Source organism: Tachysurus vachellii, chromosome 7 (genome assembly GCF_030014155.1).
Source record: "Tachysurus vachellii isolate PV-2020 chromosome 7, HZAU_Pvac_v1, whole genome shotgun sequence".
NCBI lineage: Eukaryota > Metazoa > Chordata > Actinopteri > Siluriformes > Bagridae > Tachysurus > Tachysurus vachellii.
The window spans coordinates 9,853,255-9,872,826 of record NC_083466.1 but is presented as its reverse complement, the minus strand read 5'-3'; the positions used below and the strand labels follow the sequence as shown (position 1 = coordinate 9,872,826).

Below are 19,572 nucleotides of genomic sequence, written 5' to 3'. Positions count from 1 at the left end.
TTCTCAAAATAAAAACTAATATTTAAGTAGATTAAGTAAAATCACCTCACAATAATAACAGGTTTTTTTCCTCAATACAAATTCTGGGGCTGATGGATTGTGTAGTTATACGCCACTTTCACGATATCATGACAATTTTTATGTGCTACTACAACCTATAGATAAAACTCAGGATACTGTGTAAGGGGCATCTTTGCTGGATAGATGAAAGTGTAGCTAGAAACATGTATGAATTTACATGAGCTAGCTAACTAATGAACCTAGCAAGCATTTGGCTAGCCAGCTAACATTACATTTCTTTATATACTATATATAGTATATAATTGACAGATTGTTGTGTGATACAAAAATGAGCTAAGCCAAGGTTAGGCTGGTTAGTAAAGTCATTGCTGATTAGTGAATTAGATGTAATCTAGTCTGGTAGTTAAGTAAGCATTTGGGCTCCACTATTACTCACATATTAGAAGGAGTGCTTAATTTTTTAGATTTACTTTTATGTCAGTTGAAATGTTAATCTTGTTTGTCAGTTCAGTTTAAGAGGGTGTTGAAGGGGAGCAGCATGTTATGAGCCTGAGGGCCATGTGGGAAGAACCTGGCAGTTACAGTCTGGATGATCTGCCAGGCAGCAGTGCCATAAAAAGTATGTGAGAGGCTCATTTGCAATTCGGTCGGTTATGAGGATGCAACATGGGTTCTTGTGAAATCAACGATTCTACTTTAATTTTATTGATATTACCATCTCCAGTATCACCACATTGAAGAACCATAGTGGTTATATTGCTGATTTACAAATGCGATCCGAAGCAAAGCTGGAATTACATTATTCCTGTTTTAAAAATCCATTTTGACATGGATAAACCTCAAATAATGTTCAATTCAATACAGGTAAAAGGACTGCGAGATCATCGATCATCTATAATACCTACTACGTACCCTGATGCATCACCTGGTCACACTGCCACACATTATAACTTGTAATAACCTTTTACCTTCTTTTTTAAAAAATGAGATAAGGGAAAATCGATAAGGGGATGTGTCAAAGGCTTTTCTTAAATGCATGCCCAAATAGACCCAAAGCAAACTAATTAAAAACACCTCTATCAACAGATTTTTTATATTATTAATACTGAGTTTAAAATATGGATCAAGAATATTACTCTTATTGTTATTCTTTTCCTGTTCAGGGTTGCCACAGCAGAAAATTGAATCTGAACATTTTGATTTTGACACAGGTTTTTTGTGAATGCACTTCCTGACACTTTCCCATTTCCCATTTTATCCAGTCTTGCAACTGCCACTGAGAGTTAACCCTTCAGTGGTTGGGTTGGTTCCCTGCCTGGGAATCAAACCCAGACCACAGTGGTGGAAGCACAGGCTCCTGATGCTGGACCACCATGAACCATCCCATCCCTGTATGCAAAAGATTTTAAGATTAAATCAAGATAAATCAGGTTTTTTTTTCCAAAAGTCTGAAGAGACAAAAATGCTGTGCCAGTGAAGAGTCAGTGTAGGGAGAGTTAGTGGAGTGGCTTGCTGATTATTCAGTGTACACTGCATGCTGAGACTCTTTCAGCATAGATCCAGATAGTCAGCTCTTTGAAAACATCCAAATGTAGGGGTTTATTTCACACTTCACACTGAGATTCGTACCGTCCCAATACATGAACATACCCAGCAAGCTGGATGAAGGTTTGGTCCTACTCCGTCCCCAGTGCTGTAGCAATCATCACAAGTAGATATTCGGGTGAGTTTTATCCTTACTGGTGGTCGGGACAGGTGAAACAGAATAGAACAGTGCCATCTCTGTAATCATCCTAGAGGCAGAAAATAGTTGACTGTCCAAAGCAATTGCTTGATTCTTGTAAGCTCAGTAAGAGCAAACCTGACAGACCCCAGAAGACCATAATACTGTACATCTCTTTCTAGAAACCTTTCACACATCTATGTCTCTGGCTTTGAGCTATGTTCACAGACTTCACTGAATCACTGATAGGACAGGAGATGCAAACAAGCACTAAGCATGTATAATGTTAATTTGATAAATTACTTCTAGTCTACTAAAATGCCTGGATTGTACATAAACATTCCTCAGCTCTAATTCCTACACAGGTCATCGAATTTAAGTGAACAGCCTGAATTTTTAACTTGAGAGCCACAGATTTATCCAGTGAGCTTTAGTACTGAGGCAAAACACTGGAATCTAATTCTTGACATGGTTCATTGTAGACTGGATTCCTGAAGGATAACACAACACAAATATGAGCCCACAACACAAATATTCCTCCAGGGTAAAAATATGTCTTATTTGACATATGTCATGTAATAAATAAAAAGCTCTTTTTTTATATTTATGGCTTTAAAACAGTTGACTAATTGTTCACAAAACCTGCTGACATTCTAAAAGCAGTGATTGACTCTTCATGGCTGGTTCATGCAGAGCTGTGGTTTGTACTTCGTAGGGAATGCTCGAGGGCTGATGAGAAATTGGCTCGGAAACCCAAATAACACGCAGCCACACATACCGCCTTCTAGTCTCACAACCCTCTATCGAAGGCCTTTGCTTGAAAAAGCTATAACACCAGAATCCAAATTCACTTTAGGCAAGAGGGATGCTTTCACATGGCATTTTAATGTGGCTTGGCCTCTTCACAGCTGTATCATGAGACTGTATATTTGGAACCTCTGCAGCATCTCTAAACAATTTTTCCCTAGCAGGCTTGTCCTGGCCTGCACTAATGAAGGGGATGATGGCATGGTTAGTGCTCAGGAGTGCTGCACTAATTCTCAGAGCCCCTAAGGGTCTTGGGCTCGGGCTGCCTGGCATACAGAAAGAACAGACCTGGCAACATACAGTATCTGCCAACTGCTAATGACCCACATTAGTCTGCCTGAGAAAGAGAGGAGTGAGTTACTGTTTCTTATGCTACGTTCACACATACAATGATTTTATTGCTGCAGGTCACCAGTCACTGTACCATGAAGTGACCAGTTGGTGTTCCTACAACTGGTTGCAATATTAATAACATTTATCGATAGGCAGTGCAACTAGCATTCAAATCTATTCAGTTATTCAGCTTAAATTATTAGCAGTTTTCTTACTGCTTAAATGAAACATCATGAAGGGAGATTTTGTGTTTATAAATAAACCCACTTGCTCCATATTTACATGAAGTTAAACATTTCTTAATGCCCAAATCTAGTCGATAACGGTCGCTGTCGATGAAAAGAAGTCACCAAATCTCATTTAAAATGAATGATTTTAGGTTGCTTTGTTTCTGTGAATCGCTGTATGTGTAAAAGTAGCATTAGTCACATCAATGTCTACTCACCTCTCAGTACTGTTTAAAGGGTTTTTGAGAAATCGTACAACAAAGTAATGACTTTTTGTACAAAAACCTGAACACACACATTGTAGTAATCACACAGTATACTTCAGTTCGTATCTCCTGTATTATAGTGAGCTGACTAAAATAGCTCTGTTGAAAGCATTGTAGATAATAGAGAAATAAAATAAAACTAATACATTTGTTTAATGAAGATTATAATTGAAGGAAAGATTAATAGATATAGGCAAATCTTGGGAAAATACATTTCAGGTCTTGATATAAAAAAGGCTTACATCTAATAACCAAAAGAGGGCACTATTTTTGACCAGTCTAAAGCAGTCCATGGCTTCAGGTCTAGAAGTCGATGCTAATGGTCCTACACGTGTACCAGTGAATAAACGGGAAAAACACAAAGAAAACCTGCATACTGTACTTACACACTAAATAGTTTCATTTAATTACACAGTATTAATGTGCATAAAGGCAGATAAACAAATAAATGATTAAAGATAAATAAATCACATGTCCAATCAGAGCTGTCTTATTTCTATTAACATGGAATTTAATGCTACTAAACCCCAATAACTCAGTGGCTACACACACACACACACACACACACACACACACACACACACACCTCATCTCTTAATCTCTTATCCTGCTAATCTAAAATGTATACATAATTATTAATCTTTCAACCATAACCCAACCATAAGCTTAACCTTAAGGGGCCCTTATTGGTACTTTGTGTTGTTTATTTTTCCACAGGTCCGCAAAATTCTTAGAAATTCCTATCCTAGATATTTACTTTTAGTAAGATAGAAAACATTTACAGAAAGAGAGAGAGAGAGAGAGAGAGAGAGAGAGAGAGAGAGAGAGAGAGATTCAGCAGCACGCCTTCTGCATCCGAACAGCAGCCAGTCGTGTGCGCGACCGTCCCGTTGTTTGATGACACCAGTGTTTTTCTTCTAAGTGTCTCGTTTCACTGCTGGTTTTTAGGAGCTTTGAACCAAACTCTTACACACGCCGGAAGAAAACAAACCATAAAACAGACACACGCGCGCAAACCCACACACACACACACACACAAAGGGAAAGAGAGAGAGAGAGAGAGAGAGAGAGAGAGAGAGAGAGAGAGAGAGTGTGTGAGAGAGAGAGAGAGAGAGAGAGAGAGAGAGAGTTTGTGTGTGTGTGTGAGAGAGAGAGTGAGAGAGTGCGTGTGTGAGAGAGAGAGTGAGAGAGAGAGTGTGTGAGAGAGAGAGAGAGAGAGAGAGAGAGAGAGAGAGAGAGAGAGTGTGTGCGTAAGAGAGAGAGAGCGAGAGAGAGAGAGAGAGAGAGAGAGAGAGAGTGTGTGTAAGAGAGAGAGAGGGAGAGAGAGGGGGGGGAGAGTGTAAGAGAGAGAGAGAGAGTGTGTGTGTGAGAGAGAGAGTGTGTGTGAGAGAGAGAGAGAGAGAGAGAGAGAGTGTGTGTGTGAGAGAGAGAGAGAGAGAGAGAGAGAGTGTGTGTGTGTGTGTGTGTGAGAGAGAGAGAGAGAGAGAGAGAGAGCGCGAGCGCCGCGCGCACATCCAGATCCACTTGATCAGTGTGGAGTTGTGGAGCAGCGCTTTGGCACAGAGACGAGAGCGCGACGAGGAGCTCACATTATCACGGCTCAGATTCAAAACGCTTGTTTCAGTCTTGTCTCTGCTCCTGTGTAAAGACGGCAGAGTGACGAGGAGTGGTGTAGAGCAGAACAGATCAGACGCAGAGCTTCTCAGTCATGGCAGGGGCGAAGGCGCTCGACCTCATGCTTGGACTTGTGTTACTTCTGCACGCTCTTGGAAGTCTGTTCCAGATCACACGCGGGGAATTAACCACCGAGGGTAGGTATACATTTAGCAGTTACTTTTTCACACACACACACACACACACACACACACACACACACACACAAGAATGAGCCTCATAGCTGAGATTAATCTCAGATCTTTTTTATTTACCATCCTTATTCAAAGAATTTCTCTTTTACCAGAAGTCTCGAATAATCTACAAATGTAGACAATCTACAAAGCAAAGAAAAAATAATACAAACACTCTGTGCAGAATTCTGCCTATTATGTTTATACAGGCTACAAATCCAGCTGCATATAAATATGACATGCACATTTTATATAGTGTTTCCCCTGTTTTTAAATCTATGTTGAATGTTTGGAAATGTTCTTATGGATAAACTTTAATGGCTACTGCATGAAGTCAGTGCATGTGTTCACATCACAAGGCATTCTGTAATGGGATTTGCTGGTGGTGATTAACAGTGCATTTGTGTGTGCGTTGTGTGCCGTGAGTACATATGCTTGCTTGGAGACGTGTTTATCAGTTTAGCTGTTTCGGGGTGTAATTGTGCCAAATTAGTGTACTGTATTCACTCACTCTCACAATTAAAGGTCAAATCTAGCACCCTAAAAAGTTCTCTAGTTTATACTGATGGAAACCCTTAAAGGTTTTGTCTACTCTGTCCTGATCAAAACATCCTGATCTTTCTCATCAACCTCATGTTTACAACCTGTTAAGAGCTTCCAAATGTGTGTGTGTGTGTGTGTGTGTGTGTGTTCCTCTGTTACACTCAGCTAACACACCAGGTGGCTGATTTCACTCTTGTTTAGAGTCCTTCAACACCATCATCACATCTGATCCTGCTGTAATAGGGTTGATGTGATCTCATAGCGGATCAGTTTGAACATATTCGTTCCCAATGTTTTATGTTGTTGTTTAAAGTGCTTGGATATACTTTCTCAGGCAGATATTTCTTATGAGCATTTAAAGTTGACCATAACTACTGCTGTGCCACAGACATCCATAAAGCATGTGGGAAGAGAAAAAAAAACAGATCCAGCATGCAATTTTCTCTGAAGTATAATCAGGCAGGTGCATTCACGTTCACCTGGAGCTACCCAAAACATAGAATTGTGCCTTTATTTAAATAAATCCTGTGACTTGCTCTGTGTTTACACTAAATTATCATTTAAGCTGTGGTGTTTTTTTTTTTTAAAGCAGCTGTCTTGTGTTGTTATTGTGCATTCAGTACAATGCCATCAATCTATGACCTTTCTTCACCTGCTCCCAAATCCCTTAGGGATCTAGACTATTAGCTAACATCTCTGTATATTATGTTTCTTTCTATCCTGGAAATATTTTCCCTCTGATAATTTTTCTTTTTGATAAACAGATTAGTCAAGGGTCGCTTCATCTGTTAAATTCCTATCACAAAGTTATAGTTTCTCTCTAAAAAAAAAAAAAACTTGATTCATGCTGTTATTACATCACGGTTTGTCTGCTGTAATGCTCCATATACAGACTTTCTTCAAACTTGCTTGTAGCTTGTGCAAAATACAGCGGTTTGATTTTTAGCATGGAACAAAAAGAGGGGTCATATTTATCGTTTTATGTTTTGCCGTCTCTTCACTGGATTCCAAATTGATTTAAAAAATACTCATTTATGTACAGTACACTAAGCTCTATATGATCTTGCTCAAGGATATACTATTGCCCTTCTTCACATTTACTCTCCTACCCGAACAGTAAGATTTTGTAACTAGCTTCTCCTATCTGTCCCCTGAAGTCTTTCCTGCATTTGGTCCTAAACTCTAAAATGATCTTCCCTTTCATGTGAGGTCTGGTCTGTCTTTAGCCATTTTTACAGCTTCTCTTAAAACCTATCTTATCTTATTTATTTGTCTTATGTAACGTTGCATGAGGTTATGTTCGGCGATTTGGATCAGCCATGTTTTCTTTAACTGTACTTTATAAATCAATATTGACTAAACTTGATAAGGAAGAAAACACAGTTCCACCTGAGAACATCATGGCTGATTTGTGACTGTTGGCTAATCTGTTGTTGTAAACCTGTTGTAAAGGCTGTTTGTGCGTTCGATCACAGATTTATTTAGGCCTTGATCTTAGTGCATGCTTCTTTTAGATAGATGGTCAAGAACAGTTTTGTGCTTATTATTTATGCTTTTAACCTCTATAGCTAAAATGGTTCATTGTGGGTTCTTTGGCTAGTTAATGGAATCTGAAGGGGGTTTTAAAGAAGGTTACCTCAGAAGGCAAACCCCAATAACTTTATATTTGTATATTTAGTTCTGCAGACATGTGTATTAAATACAATTTGATCATTTGTGTTTAACAAGCACATTTCTCCTGTGATAGTTGTTTTTGTGTGATTGTGTTTGAATGCTCTACTGGATATGTGTATTTATGTATTTATGTATTTATAAGCATGACAGTAAAATTGAACTATAATCAATAAAGCAATCAATAAACATTATCATAACACTTCCTAGTAAGTTCCTTAGTAAGCTAACATTAAATCCTTTAGCACGGCTCATAATTCATTGGATTGGGTGCATCTGTACAAGGAAGTGGGAATGAATCAGTAAAAAACCCTGCACCTGGTGTTGGGAATGCTGTTACATGGTTGAAGGGCTCCAGAGGACTATATGGTCTGTGTGGATTCAGAGTCAGCGTCTAGGATTCTTAACTTGGGAGACATTAAAATGTCCCTGGAATAACACAGAGAAACAGTGAAATGTGAACTTTCTGCAAGGCTAAACCTCAGGTCTGACTAATGCTCCTGTAGGCTTTGTTATCATGTTTTCTGCTGTTCTTTGAGATGGATGATTCCATGACTGGGGCGTCATTTGTGTTTGACTGAATTTACATTTATGAAAGTAAAATAAAACTAAAAGGCATTTCACCATCAATTAAAATTGAGAGTCCTTCACAACTTTTGTAAATGTTCCAAGTAAAAGCTTTAAATCTGACCTGTCTCGGGCAACTAAATTTAATCACAATATTGTGATTAAAATACTTTAAATCCCATTTTTTTAATTGTACATTTTACCTTGTTAACATTCACTCACCCCTGTTTTTTGTGTTTGTTGTGGCTAAAATGGCTTAATACTTACTTTCTTTATGTACTTACTTTATATGATAGCTAGACTCATTTTCAACACAAATGAATCAAATACAGATTTGACAAAATATGTTACTTGACACTCTTTGGCCAAATTCTGAGGAAAGTCTGCAGTAATTTTGAAAATTTCAGAGATTCTTCTTTGAATATTCCCTAGTTTGTTTGATTTTGCATTTATTTCTGACTGCAAAATCATGAAATCCTGTAGGGACTGCATATCAAATATGTGTAATATTCCTCTCAATAAGTCTTTCAAACTTGTTACTCATTTAACAGCAAAACGCAACGCTTTGAGCAAAGGTTTAATTTTGGTTCAGAAAGGTTTCATATTTACAAGGGCTACATGGCAAAGCAGTCACGGAATCACAAATATTGTTAGGGTATAAAAAAAGGGTCCGTTTGAAATTTCCTCACCTAGAAATTGTCAAAAACAGTTCATAACCATTACATAACTTGTCACAAAAAGCGTAATAAGTCAGAAGAATAGTGAACTTTTCTTTTTCCTAAACCTTTCTGTGGGTGTTACCTAATGTCTTAAGTAATGAATGTTTCCATCTTATATTTTGTCTAGCTCGGTTCAGTAGCTATTAAGTTTTTAACATCAGCTAGTCAAATTACTAGTTAGGGTTAGGGTTAGGGTTAGCGATAGGGTTTATAACGATGCACTGGGATGCAAAAAAAAAATAATGTGCCATAGTGTGTTATGGAAATGTATAATTCATGTTGTGAAATCAGTTTTCTGTTTGTTATGCAATTAATTTGATTGCACTATTTAAACAGCAAAGCTGCCAATCTGTACAGCCCATAGTGTTACAGTACTATTTGTAGTGAGCACACTGGTCACATGACCACATTCGTTCATAGAGAACCTGCACCATTAAATTAGAGAAAATTACTCTTATAAAAAAAAAAAAGCTCTTCAATAGCTTCCAAGTGACACCAGTTCTGTGTCACCGCGATCTACGGTGCCTTATAATGAGGCTGCAGAAATCAGACATTTATTTAACTCTGGAGCTCTATTTCTGGTTAAAATGATGCCTCAGGCTCTGCTGTTATAGAGCTCATTATCTTTCAGTCTATCATTTTCCTCAGGTCAGAGACATTGTTTAGTCAATCACACTGACATGTAGTAAATCTGTATGTAGCATGGTACAGTGTTTACAATATTAAACCTCTATCCACAGCCATGTTTGATCTGTTTAGTCAAATACAGACAGAAATTCAGAATGTATTGCATTGTTTATGTTCCAGGAATTAAACAAAAGGAGTTATTTTATTGATAAATATTCGTTATTTAGATTGTGTTTAGAATTGAAGTACTGAATCAAATCGTTAATGCCAGTATCAGTGAATCAAGTTTAATTCGAAGTGTATTAAACCCTGGCTGGCTGATTAACAATACGTCCAAATAACTAAAGGCAGAATGTCTGGAGCTTCCATAAATCAGTGCAAGAACAAAATGAAGACAAAGAGGTTGTTTAGAAAAAAAGTCCATCCACAGCCCAGTGGAACTGGTTTTGCTTTTAAAACCGAAAGACACTACACAATGTTGGCTGACACACATAATCTATGACATAATACGTTTACAGCAGATACCAAGGTTTCCTCTTTATTTAGCTGTAGGTAATGCCTTTAAAACATGTAGGTGGCAAATGATAAGAGAAAAAGTATATGAAAGTATATCACAAAAGACAGTTTCTCTGATTGTGTAAACGTAGCTTAAATGTTTGTGCGGTCATCAAACCACTCCATTATGAATTGGTTATGCTAATTTAGATTTAGCATTTAGCATTTGACAGACGCCCTTATCCAGAGCGATGTACAAAAGTGCTTTTAAGTCCCTATCATTGAATACACTAACACTGGTTCACTCAGGTACAGGCTTAAGGCACCATGAGCTTAAACACTATTCAAAAATGTTTTTAAAACACTGTTCGATTTTTTTCTAAATACACACAATCGGCAAACAGGAAAGAAAGAGCTAGCTCAAGTATTTCATGAAGAAGTAGGTCTTGAACTGTCATTTGAACTCAGTTGTCTGGACCCCTAGGGGAAGTTCGTTCCACCACCTCGGTGCCAGAAAAAAAAGGGTCTTGTTGTATACCTACTTACTCTGAGAGATGGTGGGAACAGTCGAGCAGTGCGAGTAGTGATGAGGGCTTTGGTAAGAGGAAGCTAGTCCATTTTTGCCTTTGTAAGCAAGCATCAGTGTTTTGAATCTGGGGTTGAAAACTAGTAGCTGCATTTTGGACCATTTGCAGAGGCTGAATTGCGTTCATAGGTGGACCTAACAGCAGTGAGTTGCAGTAGTCCAGTCTTGAGATGACAAGAGCCTGAACAAGTACCTGAGCAGCAAGTGTGGTTAAAAATAGCCGAATCCTTCTAATGTTGTAGAGAAGGAACCAACATGAGCGAGTCACATTAGCAACATGAGAGGAATATGACAGTTGATTGTCCATAGTGACCCCAAGGTTAGGAGCTGTGACTAAAGGGGAGAACAGATCGTTAAGCAGGGATATTGCAAGATCATGACCTGAGGATGAATCACCTGGGATGATCAGCAGTTCAGTTTTGCTAGGATTGAGCTTCAACTGATGAACCATCATCCACGATGATATGTCTGCCAGACATGCTTAGATCGAACAGAACCTGTGGTATCTGAGGGTGGGAAAGAGAAGATAAGTTGTGTATCATAAGAATAGCAGTGGTAAGAGAACCCGTGTGAGGAAATAACTTCACCAAGAGAGTGAGAATTCAGGGAAAAAAGAAGAGGACCAAGTTCTGAGCCATGTGGGACACCAGTGGAGAGTCTGCATGGAGCAGATGTCACTCCCCTCCATGTTACATGATATGAGCCACCTTCCAGGTAGGAAGCAAACCATTCCCATGCTGATCTGCAAATTCCAAGACTCCTGAGGGTGGGCAAGAAAGTCTTGTGGTTGACCGTATCAAAGGCAACGTATAAATAGTTACATTTTGTCACAGAAAAGCTGGCAAGAAGCTGGCAGGAGGGTCGTACCTTGTTGTTGCCCTTCCATTTGGGCATGGCAATGACAGAAGGCAATTTACGAGATAGACATTTTCATAATACGAGCTCTTTACTGCTCTGTCACATAATGGAATATAACAAAAATATGTTGTTTCTCAGCTAGAGAGTCATTGAGTTGTGCAATTCCTGTTTATGGAGTATTATTGCGCATGCTATGAACACAGCTGTTCTGTTCCAGTTTGCATGTATGCAGATGTCCTATTTGAAAGCTTTGTTTGTAAGGTGGCTACAGTTCAGTACAATTAAATTTTTTTCAATTCACTTTATTTGTATAGCACTTTTAACAATAGGTTTACAGAAGTATAGAAGCTTAAAGTTTAAAATTAAGTTATTAGAGGATTTATCTCTTAGCACTTATTCCCATTGAGCAAGCCTGAGGCGATGGTGGCAAGGAAAAACTCCGAGATGATATGAGTAAGAAACATTGAGAGGAACCAGACTCAGAAGGAAACCCATCATTTGGATGATATTGAACAGTACATAATGTAAAAATTTAACAATGTCCTTTATACAACAGTTTTTCATCGAAAGGAATTGTGCAACCAAGAGTTCCTGAGGAATTAATAGGCTAGCATAATTTCTTTATTCATTATAGACTTAACACTAATTTGTTCCTGCCAAAGTCTTCAAATGTTCAATGATGAAGACCCAAGCACAAAGCTGACCAACTCAGATGGCAGTTTAAAGATGGTGTAACAGTCTCCAAGTTGGTTCTGTCCACAGAAATCCCATGAGTCACAAGCTGTCCATGCAGATCTATCCCAGCAGAGTGCACCACTAAGCAAAGAGACTCCAACCAGTGTAGGGCATCAGGATGGATCAGGTAGGTCCAGAAAGAAGATGCGGTCGCATTGGAAACTCATAACACTGGGACGTCGGGATTGACATTTATAGCTTGACAAAGACAGACAAAGAGCAAAAGAAAGAGAGGGAGCGAGAGAGAAATATTAGGTATGCTTATAATCATGTGATGGTTAAAGACAATGTACATTATGTGTAGTGCAGTAGGGACTCCAGCAAGACTATCTATGACAGGATAACTAAAAGCAAGAGCAAGTAGATAACAGACATGAGGGCTTCGGGACATAAAGCATCCCTCCCACCACTCCACAGTCAGCAAAGCTAAGCAAATTGTGAGGGTGGTAAGGTGACAGCATCCAAACATCCCAGTTCAACAAACACTCGAGTCCTCCAGATCTGCTCCTTTACCTAAGAAAAACTGTTCATATGAAGCTAGAATAAACAAAAGTGTTTTCAGCCTGGACTTATACACTGAGACTGTGTCTGAGACCCAAAGACACTAATTGGGAGGCTCTTGCTGTAGGCTTTACTACTTGAGGTACTAACAAATAGCCTGTACCTTTTGATCGAAGTAGGCGTGACGGATCATAAAAACCAAAAGATCGCTAAGGTACTGTGGTGTGTGACCATTCAGTGCTTTACAGGTCAGTAATAGGATTGTATAATCAGTGCGAAATTTGACTTGGAGCCAGTGCAGTGTGTATAAGTTATGAGTGATGTAATCATATCTTCTGGTTCTAATTAGGACTCTGGCTTCTATGTTCTGGACTAACTGAAGACTAACATCCAGACAGTAAAGCATTACAATAATCCAACATAGAGGTAACAAAAGCAGGAACTAGTGTTTCTGCATCATGTAATGACATCATATTTCTTGTCTTATGTGCATACCTATATGAAGAAGAAATTTTTACTGAATTAACATTAATTTGACATTGAGTTAGGTTCTCTGAAGGAACTGGTTAAATTGTGTGCAAGTTGCACTGCACATTTTGAAAAAAGTAACAGCAAAATTAAACGTTCCTGTAGTTTGACCAGTAGTTAAGTAGCTTCAGTGTGAATGGCTGTGGAGCAATATGAAGAAACGTATATAGACTTTAGAGGATGTGATATATTCTATATCTCTCTTTAGAATAGACAAGATACATCACCGTGTCCTGAACTGAATTTAAGACACAATTACTATCAATGAATTTAAAATACATCACCAAGTGCTAATGTTCTATACTGAATTGCTCTGCCTCTACCATTATGGTACTGTTTTTGGACGTTTTACTAAGTGCTGCTTCCTGCTGGATTGATGGCACTATACTCTGAGCTAACATTACATACAATCTCCTTGATGCTATCTTAATCTTTTTTTCTACCTGTACTTTAGCCTGGACCATCACTCATATCGACAACCCATGAGTCAGGCGTTTTCCCCTTTAGCCACACTTTATCTGAGTTATGACGCTGGGCTCGTCTTGTTCGTCAGGATTTCTGTCTCTGTGCGCGTGGCCCAGATAGAGCAGTATTTATAGAGTGCTAGCTCACTGTAACTGCTGTGTAGCCTGATATTCACTGGGCGGTTTTAATAGGGTCATGATAAAGTTTGTAGAGTTAGGACTTGGTCAAAGAATTCCACACGTGGAACATGTACAATGCGCACACACACAATCAGACATACTGTGTATAGATGCAGACTCTTAGACATGCAGACACACAAACACACACATACACGTCTAGGGATATATGATGTCTTTGTACACTGTGCAACAAACATCCCATCGCAGAAACATATCCGGGCTTTTCCCACATCTGTTATATGAGACAAAGTTTATCAGATTATGTGTGTGTGGGTGTGTGTGTGTGTTATAAAGCAAATGCATGGCTTAGTTATGAGTCATCTCTAACTGTGAGACATGAGTTCTTTAGTATGGGATGCACGCACACTGAGTGGGTCATTGGGTTGACAGCAATGGCTGTGATACACAGCCTGGTTCTAGGGGCAAGTTTCCCATTTATCACAATACCACACACTTACATGCACATGTACACACACACACATATGCATGCACATGTACACACACATATATGCACATGCACACACCTGCACTCTAAAATATAGACACTTAAAAACTGCAGGGACTGGAACTTACATTGACCTTCATGTCTTTGGAAGCAGAATGTATGCCTGGAGCTTATGCTTCAAACTAAATTTTATGGTGTGTGTGTGTATGAGAGAGAGAGAGCGAAAGAGAGAGAGAGAGAGAGAGAGAGAGAGAGAGAGAGAGAGAGAGAAAGAGAGAGAAGCAAAACAATATTAGGGACTGAATTCTAGAAGGTGGAGGAAGGAGCACAGGATCTGTTTCCAGGAAATGCTGTCTTTGTAATTCTTTTCTTCTTGTATTCTGTGAGTGCAAAAAAGAGAATGCATCAGGCCTTATCTGCTCTTAAATGACTTCCTGGGAGCATTATGAATAGAGAAATAAAGAAAAAGAATGTGTGTGTGTGTGTGTGTGTGTGTGTGTGTGTGTGTATCACAGCAGGTCAGCAGGTACATCATCACACCATCTTCAGTCTTTCTGACTGATCAACCGCACTCTAAATGGGCCTTAATTGTTCAAACATCTGTAGCTTACAGGAAAGTGGATTAATTCTCAAGACCAGGACTTTATACTGACTACACATGGGGTCAAAGCTCAAAGTGGGGTTTCCATGACAACAGGAACAATGCATGACGCAGTGAAAGGAGGAAGGAGGAGAACGAGAGAGAGTTACTTCACAGAAGTCGGCGCAGATGCTCTATCAGAGCTCCTTTGTGATTCATGTGCTTCAAATCCTCTTTTTGTCTCCGCCAGTGCTTTTGTTTAAACTTCTCTCTTTCTCCCATTGTCTTTAGCTCCACTTCACAGCAGAGCCTGGAATAATGCAGCCCGGTATGAGGTCTTTGACCTAATACTTGAGTTCATTATGTTTCTGCAGCTATTAATTACACTGCAATTAAGAATTAAAGTGATTTTTAATCACCTAAAGATATTCAGAGCATTGTTTTTGAGGTGCTGTCTGTTGTAGCATGTGAAAAACTATAGAGACGTTTGCCACAGACACGGTGATTGCAGAGTGGCACCAAGATCAACACATGCTGGGATCTACATATTGTTTTACACAGCATACTTGAGACAGTGTTTTCCGTGTGATTTGCAGGTTAATAATAGCATATAGACACTTTCCACTTATTAAACACTTCACCTTTCTAAAAACACAATCTCTATCTCCTGTTGCACACTTGTATTCCTGCAAAACGCTCAACTCAAGTGGGATTTTATTGACATGCCTCTGTAGAACTTTTAAATATTACAATACAATATTGTTTTTTCTGAATTACAATGCAAAACATGATACAGCAGCACTTTATACAGGATGAGAAAAAGTGCCAATGTGAGAGAAATTATACAGAAGTTTGAAATATACAGAAAATAGACAGGACAGTAAATACACATGACAGTAAATATTCAGGACGTTAAATATTCAGGACAGGAAATACATTTAGGACAGTAAATATACAGGACAGGAAATACACATGACAGTAAATATTCAGGACAGTAAATATACAGGACAGTAAATACACATGACAGTAAGTACACATGCAGTAAATACACATTTAGGACAGAAAATACACATTTAGGACAGTAAATACACAGGACAGTAAATACACAGGACAGTAAATACACAGGAAAGTAAATACACAGGACAGTAACTATTCAAGACAGTAAATACACAGGACCGTGCACACAAACTAGACTGATGAAACCACACCATACATTTGTCTGTAAGCTTTAGGTTCATGGCTAGGCCATTGTTTAGAAACAAAAAGATGGAGAAGCATGTAGCAGCAGGATCTAGAGTGTGTTTTGGACCTTTACCTTCATACATTTAGCAAACATGAACACAATGCTTGCACTTCCTTTCATTTTTCAATTAATTGTTCCATTTTCCTACACAGTGTCACTGCAAGCATGGAGACTCTCCCAGTAGACTCAGGGGACAAGGAAGGGGAAACGCTGAACAAGGTGCCAACCTAATGCAGGGCACAATATCACTCACATTACAGTCAATATGAAATTTCCATTTCCACTTATTCTTCAGATGTTTTTGTGAAAAAAGTCACTGCTCTAAGGTTCGTTAGATAAAATCATACAGTGTCCCAAAATGCCAGCAACATGCTGTTTATGCCTTCATCAGTGGATGCACGTGGATGTCCACTTCTCAGTCACACACAACAATCCATTCTGAACATTGTACATCCTAGAATGTGAGCTACAACACCATAATAACCACAAAATATTTCAAAAACATATCTGTTTAAATGTTCAACAAGTTAAACTGTAGCTCTTCTGCACCCGTCCCATTGCCTTATGGGATATCACAATGTGCATTGGTTCCACATCTGGGTATTTCTCACCTAAAAAAAAAACGCAGAATTCCTACGTTACTCCTTTGCCATGCTTTTCACCAGTGGATGCTTGTGACAAGATCATATGATGTTCATGAGCTAATGCGTAACGTAGTTAAGTGCTGCTTTCAGCGTAACCATGAGAACGACAGCATCCTGATTCAACCAGGGGAACCATTACTGTGTAATACTTTTCTCATTCTTAAAGGCTTTCTGAAAAAAACACATATATAATAAGTAAGACATTTTGCTAGATAGTTTTCATTTGCTAATGTTTGGAGACTTTTGAGACACCCTATAATTATTATTCCACAGCATGGATAGAAATCTTCGAATTTTAATATTGCTGGTTCAAACTAGTTCAAACCACAAGTATTAAAGTGAGGACTGACAGTGATTTACTGTGTAGGAGTGGGGTGTCTTTGGGACTGATGGTACGTGTGTGTGTGTGTGTGTCTGTGTGTGTGTGTGTGTGTGTGTGTGTGTGTGTGTGTGTGTGTGTGTGTGTTTGTGAGTGAGTGGGTACTTTGTCAGTCAGAGAAATAGCAAAGGTTAGCACTTGGGGAGTGGAGGGTTTTCAAGCCACTCAAGCAATCTGACTAGAGAACAAAGGACTAGCAGGAATGTGTGTGTGTGTGTGTGTGTCCCTCTCTCTCCCTCTCCTTTCTTCTCTTCTTTCCTTGTCTGTCTATCTTTTTCCTTCTCTCAGTTCTGCTTTTGAACTAGAAAACTTGTTTCACTTGAAGCTCTGCCAGAATGTTGGAAGACTGTGTGGCCTTTGCCGAGTCATTATCATTGAAACATATTTATACTGTACAGGTCCTCTGGGGCAATCCATAATTGAAATGTCATGTTCTTATATTCACCACTCTGTTGCTCCTTGTGCTTTCATTAGACTTCTGCATCAGGCTGCAATAAAATCAGTAGATGTCTATTATCTGTATGCTCTCTTGTCTACGCTGCCTTTCCTGATACGAACTCTGTGAACTCTAATACCTTTTCATCAGTCTTTGAGAATCTGCTTCAGTGTAGATTATTGCCTGAGTGCCTCAAAAGAGTGAAAGTGGGAAACATGCATATATTTATTAATATCCAAAGAGGGTTTTGAGGATAAGCGGGCTCCTGTAGATCATGGAGATATGAGGATTAGATCCAGGTTTCTGTTGAACTCAAGAGATAATACTGCCTTATCTGTTCCTGATGGGTTTTGTTCTGGTCTGGTTCCAAAAGACTACCAGGAAATAGAGAAGTCTGCCAAAACTTGTGATACATTAGATTAAATTGGTCTACATTACAGAATGTTTAACCTAATACGTTTAGAAATAGTTTACTGGAAGGATATGCTGTTTTGTGCTTTGTCTGTGCTTAAGGCAAATGTTTTTTATTTTCCAGTAAAATATCAGGACTACACTGCTCATGTACAGACTTGCACACGGACTTACTGACTGTCAATGGGCTGCGAGCCTTAACAGGACCCTGCGGGCTCTTACCAACCTTGAGCTTAATAATGGAGCTTTGTGTTTCTGTGACTCTCTCTCTCTCTCTCTCTCTCTCTCTCTTTCTCTGTGTTTGGAAAAGAAAGTTGGTCTAAGGAAAGGCAATCTCATAACAATCACACAGTCCTGCAAGACATCGGTTTTGCCAGAAATGACTAGAAAACTATGCAACTTGCTATCCTAAATGCCACTTTATATAAATTGCTCCCAGGTTGTGTAGGTTTCAATGAAAATGAACTTTTGACTGAAGGCTTTCAGACAACTTATTTTCTGGCACCAAAGATGCGCAATTGTCATTATTGTGATTTTAAAAGCATTTTAATTCGGAACTAATCATAATTTTATGTATACAATCCAAAAGTTTTTTTTTGTGGCTTAGTGGTTAGCACGTTCGCCTCACACCTCCAGGGTTGGGGGTTTGATTCCCGCCTCCGCCTTGTGTGTGTGGAGTTTGCATGTTCTCCCCGTGCCTCGGGGGTTTCCTCCGGGTACTCCGGTTTCCTCCCCCGGTCCAAAGACATGCATGGTAGGTTGATTGGTATCTCTGGAAAAAATTGTCCGTAGTGTGTGATTGTGTGAGAGAATGAAAGTGTGTGTGTGTGCCCTGCGATGGGTTGGCACTCCGTCCAGGGTGTATCCTGCCTTGATGCCCAATGACGCCTGAGATAGGCACAGGCTCCCCGTGACCCGAGGTAGTTCGGATAAGCGGTAGAAAGTGAGTGAGTGAGTGAGAGTGAAAACATATGGGTTTGAGAGCAAAAGATGAATCAGATAATAGCTCAGAATTTCTACTTTCGTTTCCTGATATTTCACAACTAGATGTGTTGAATGATTTAGAACATGCCACATTTTGTTTGAACCTATCTATCTTGCAAGCGATTTAAAATATAGGAACATGTGACTTAACAGGCGTTCCTTGTCTTGGTGTGCCGTGTTATATTGATTGTTTAAACAGTGAAAAGAAGTGGATGTCTACTGTATGTTTTTCACCTGGATTCACAAAGGATACACCAAATGACAACAAGAGATTTCTGGGAGAAAATATCAATCAGATCAAAATATAAAGGTTTAATAGACTTAAGAACATTGCAATATAAAGCAAAAGACCTTTCCAAGATTCATGCAATGCACATCATACTAATTAAGCTGCAAGAAAAGCTATTACTTCTAACTCTTTTATTTTACCATTGATAATTCTGAAAAAAGGGGGCACGGTGGCTTAGTGGTTAGCACGTTCGCCTCACACCTCCAGGGTTGGGGTTCGATTCCCGCCTCCACCTTGTGTGTGTGGAGTTTGCATGTTGCATGTTGCATGATTGCGTGAGTGAATGAGAGTGTGTGTGTGCCCTGCGATGGGTTGGCACTCCGTCCAGGGTGTATCCTGCCTTGATGCCCGATGACGCCTGAGATAGGCACAGGCTCCCCGTGACCCGAGGTAGTTCGGATAAGCGGTAGAAGATGAATGAATGAATGAATTCTGAAAAAAATAATTTTCGTCATAAGTAGAG

At 39.2% G+C, this 19,572-nt stretch overlaps 1 protein-coding gene across 1 annotated transcript in view; it reads left to right on the top strand.

The window, feature by feature from the left end:
* The first annotated feature begins 4,826 nt into the window (after positions 1 to 4,826).
* Positions 4,827 to 19,572, top strand: part of plxdc2b (plexin domain containing 2b) — a 96,564-nt gene continuing 81,818 nt past the window's right edge. The window contains exon 1 of the mRNA XM_060874129.1: positions 4,827 to 5,188. Within this exon, the coding sequence (XP_060730112.1) occupies positions 5,086 to 5,188 (103 nt within the window). The 5' untranslated portion in view covers positions 4,827 to 5,085. The remainder of the gene's footprint in view (positions 5,189 to 19,572) is intronic.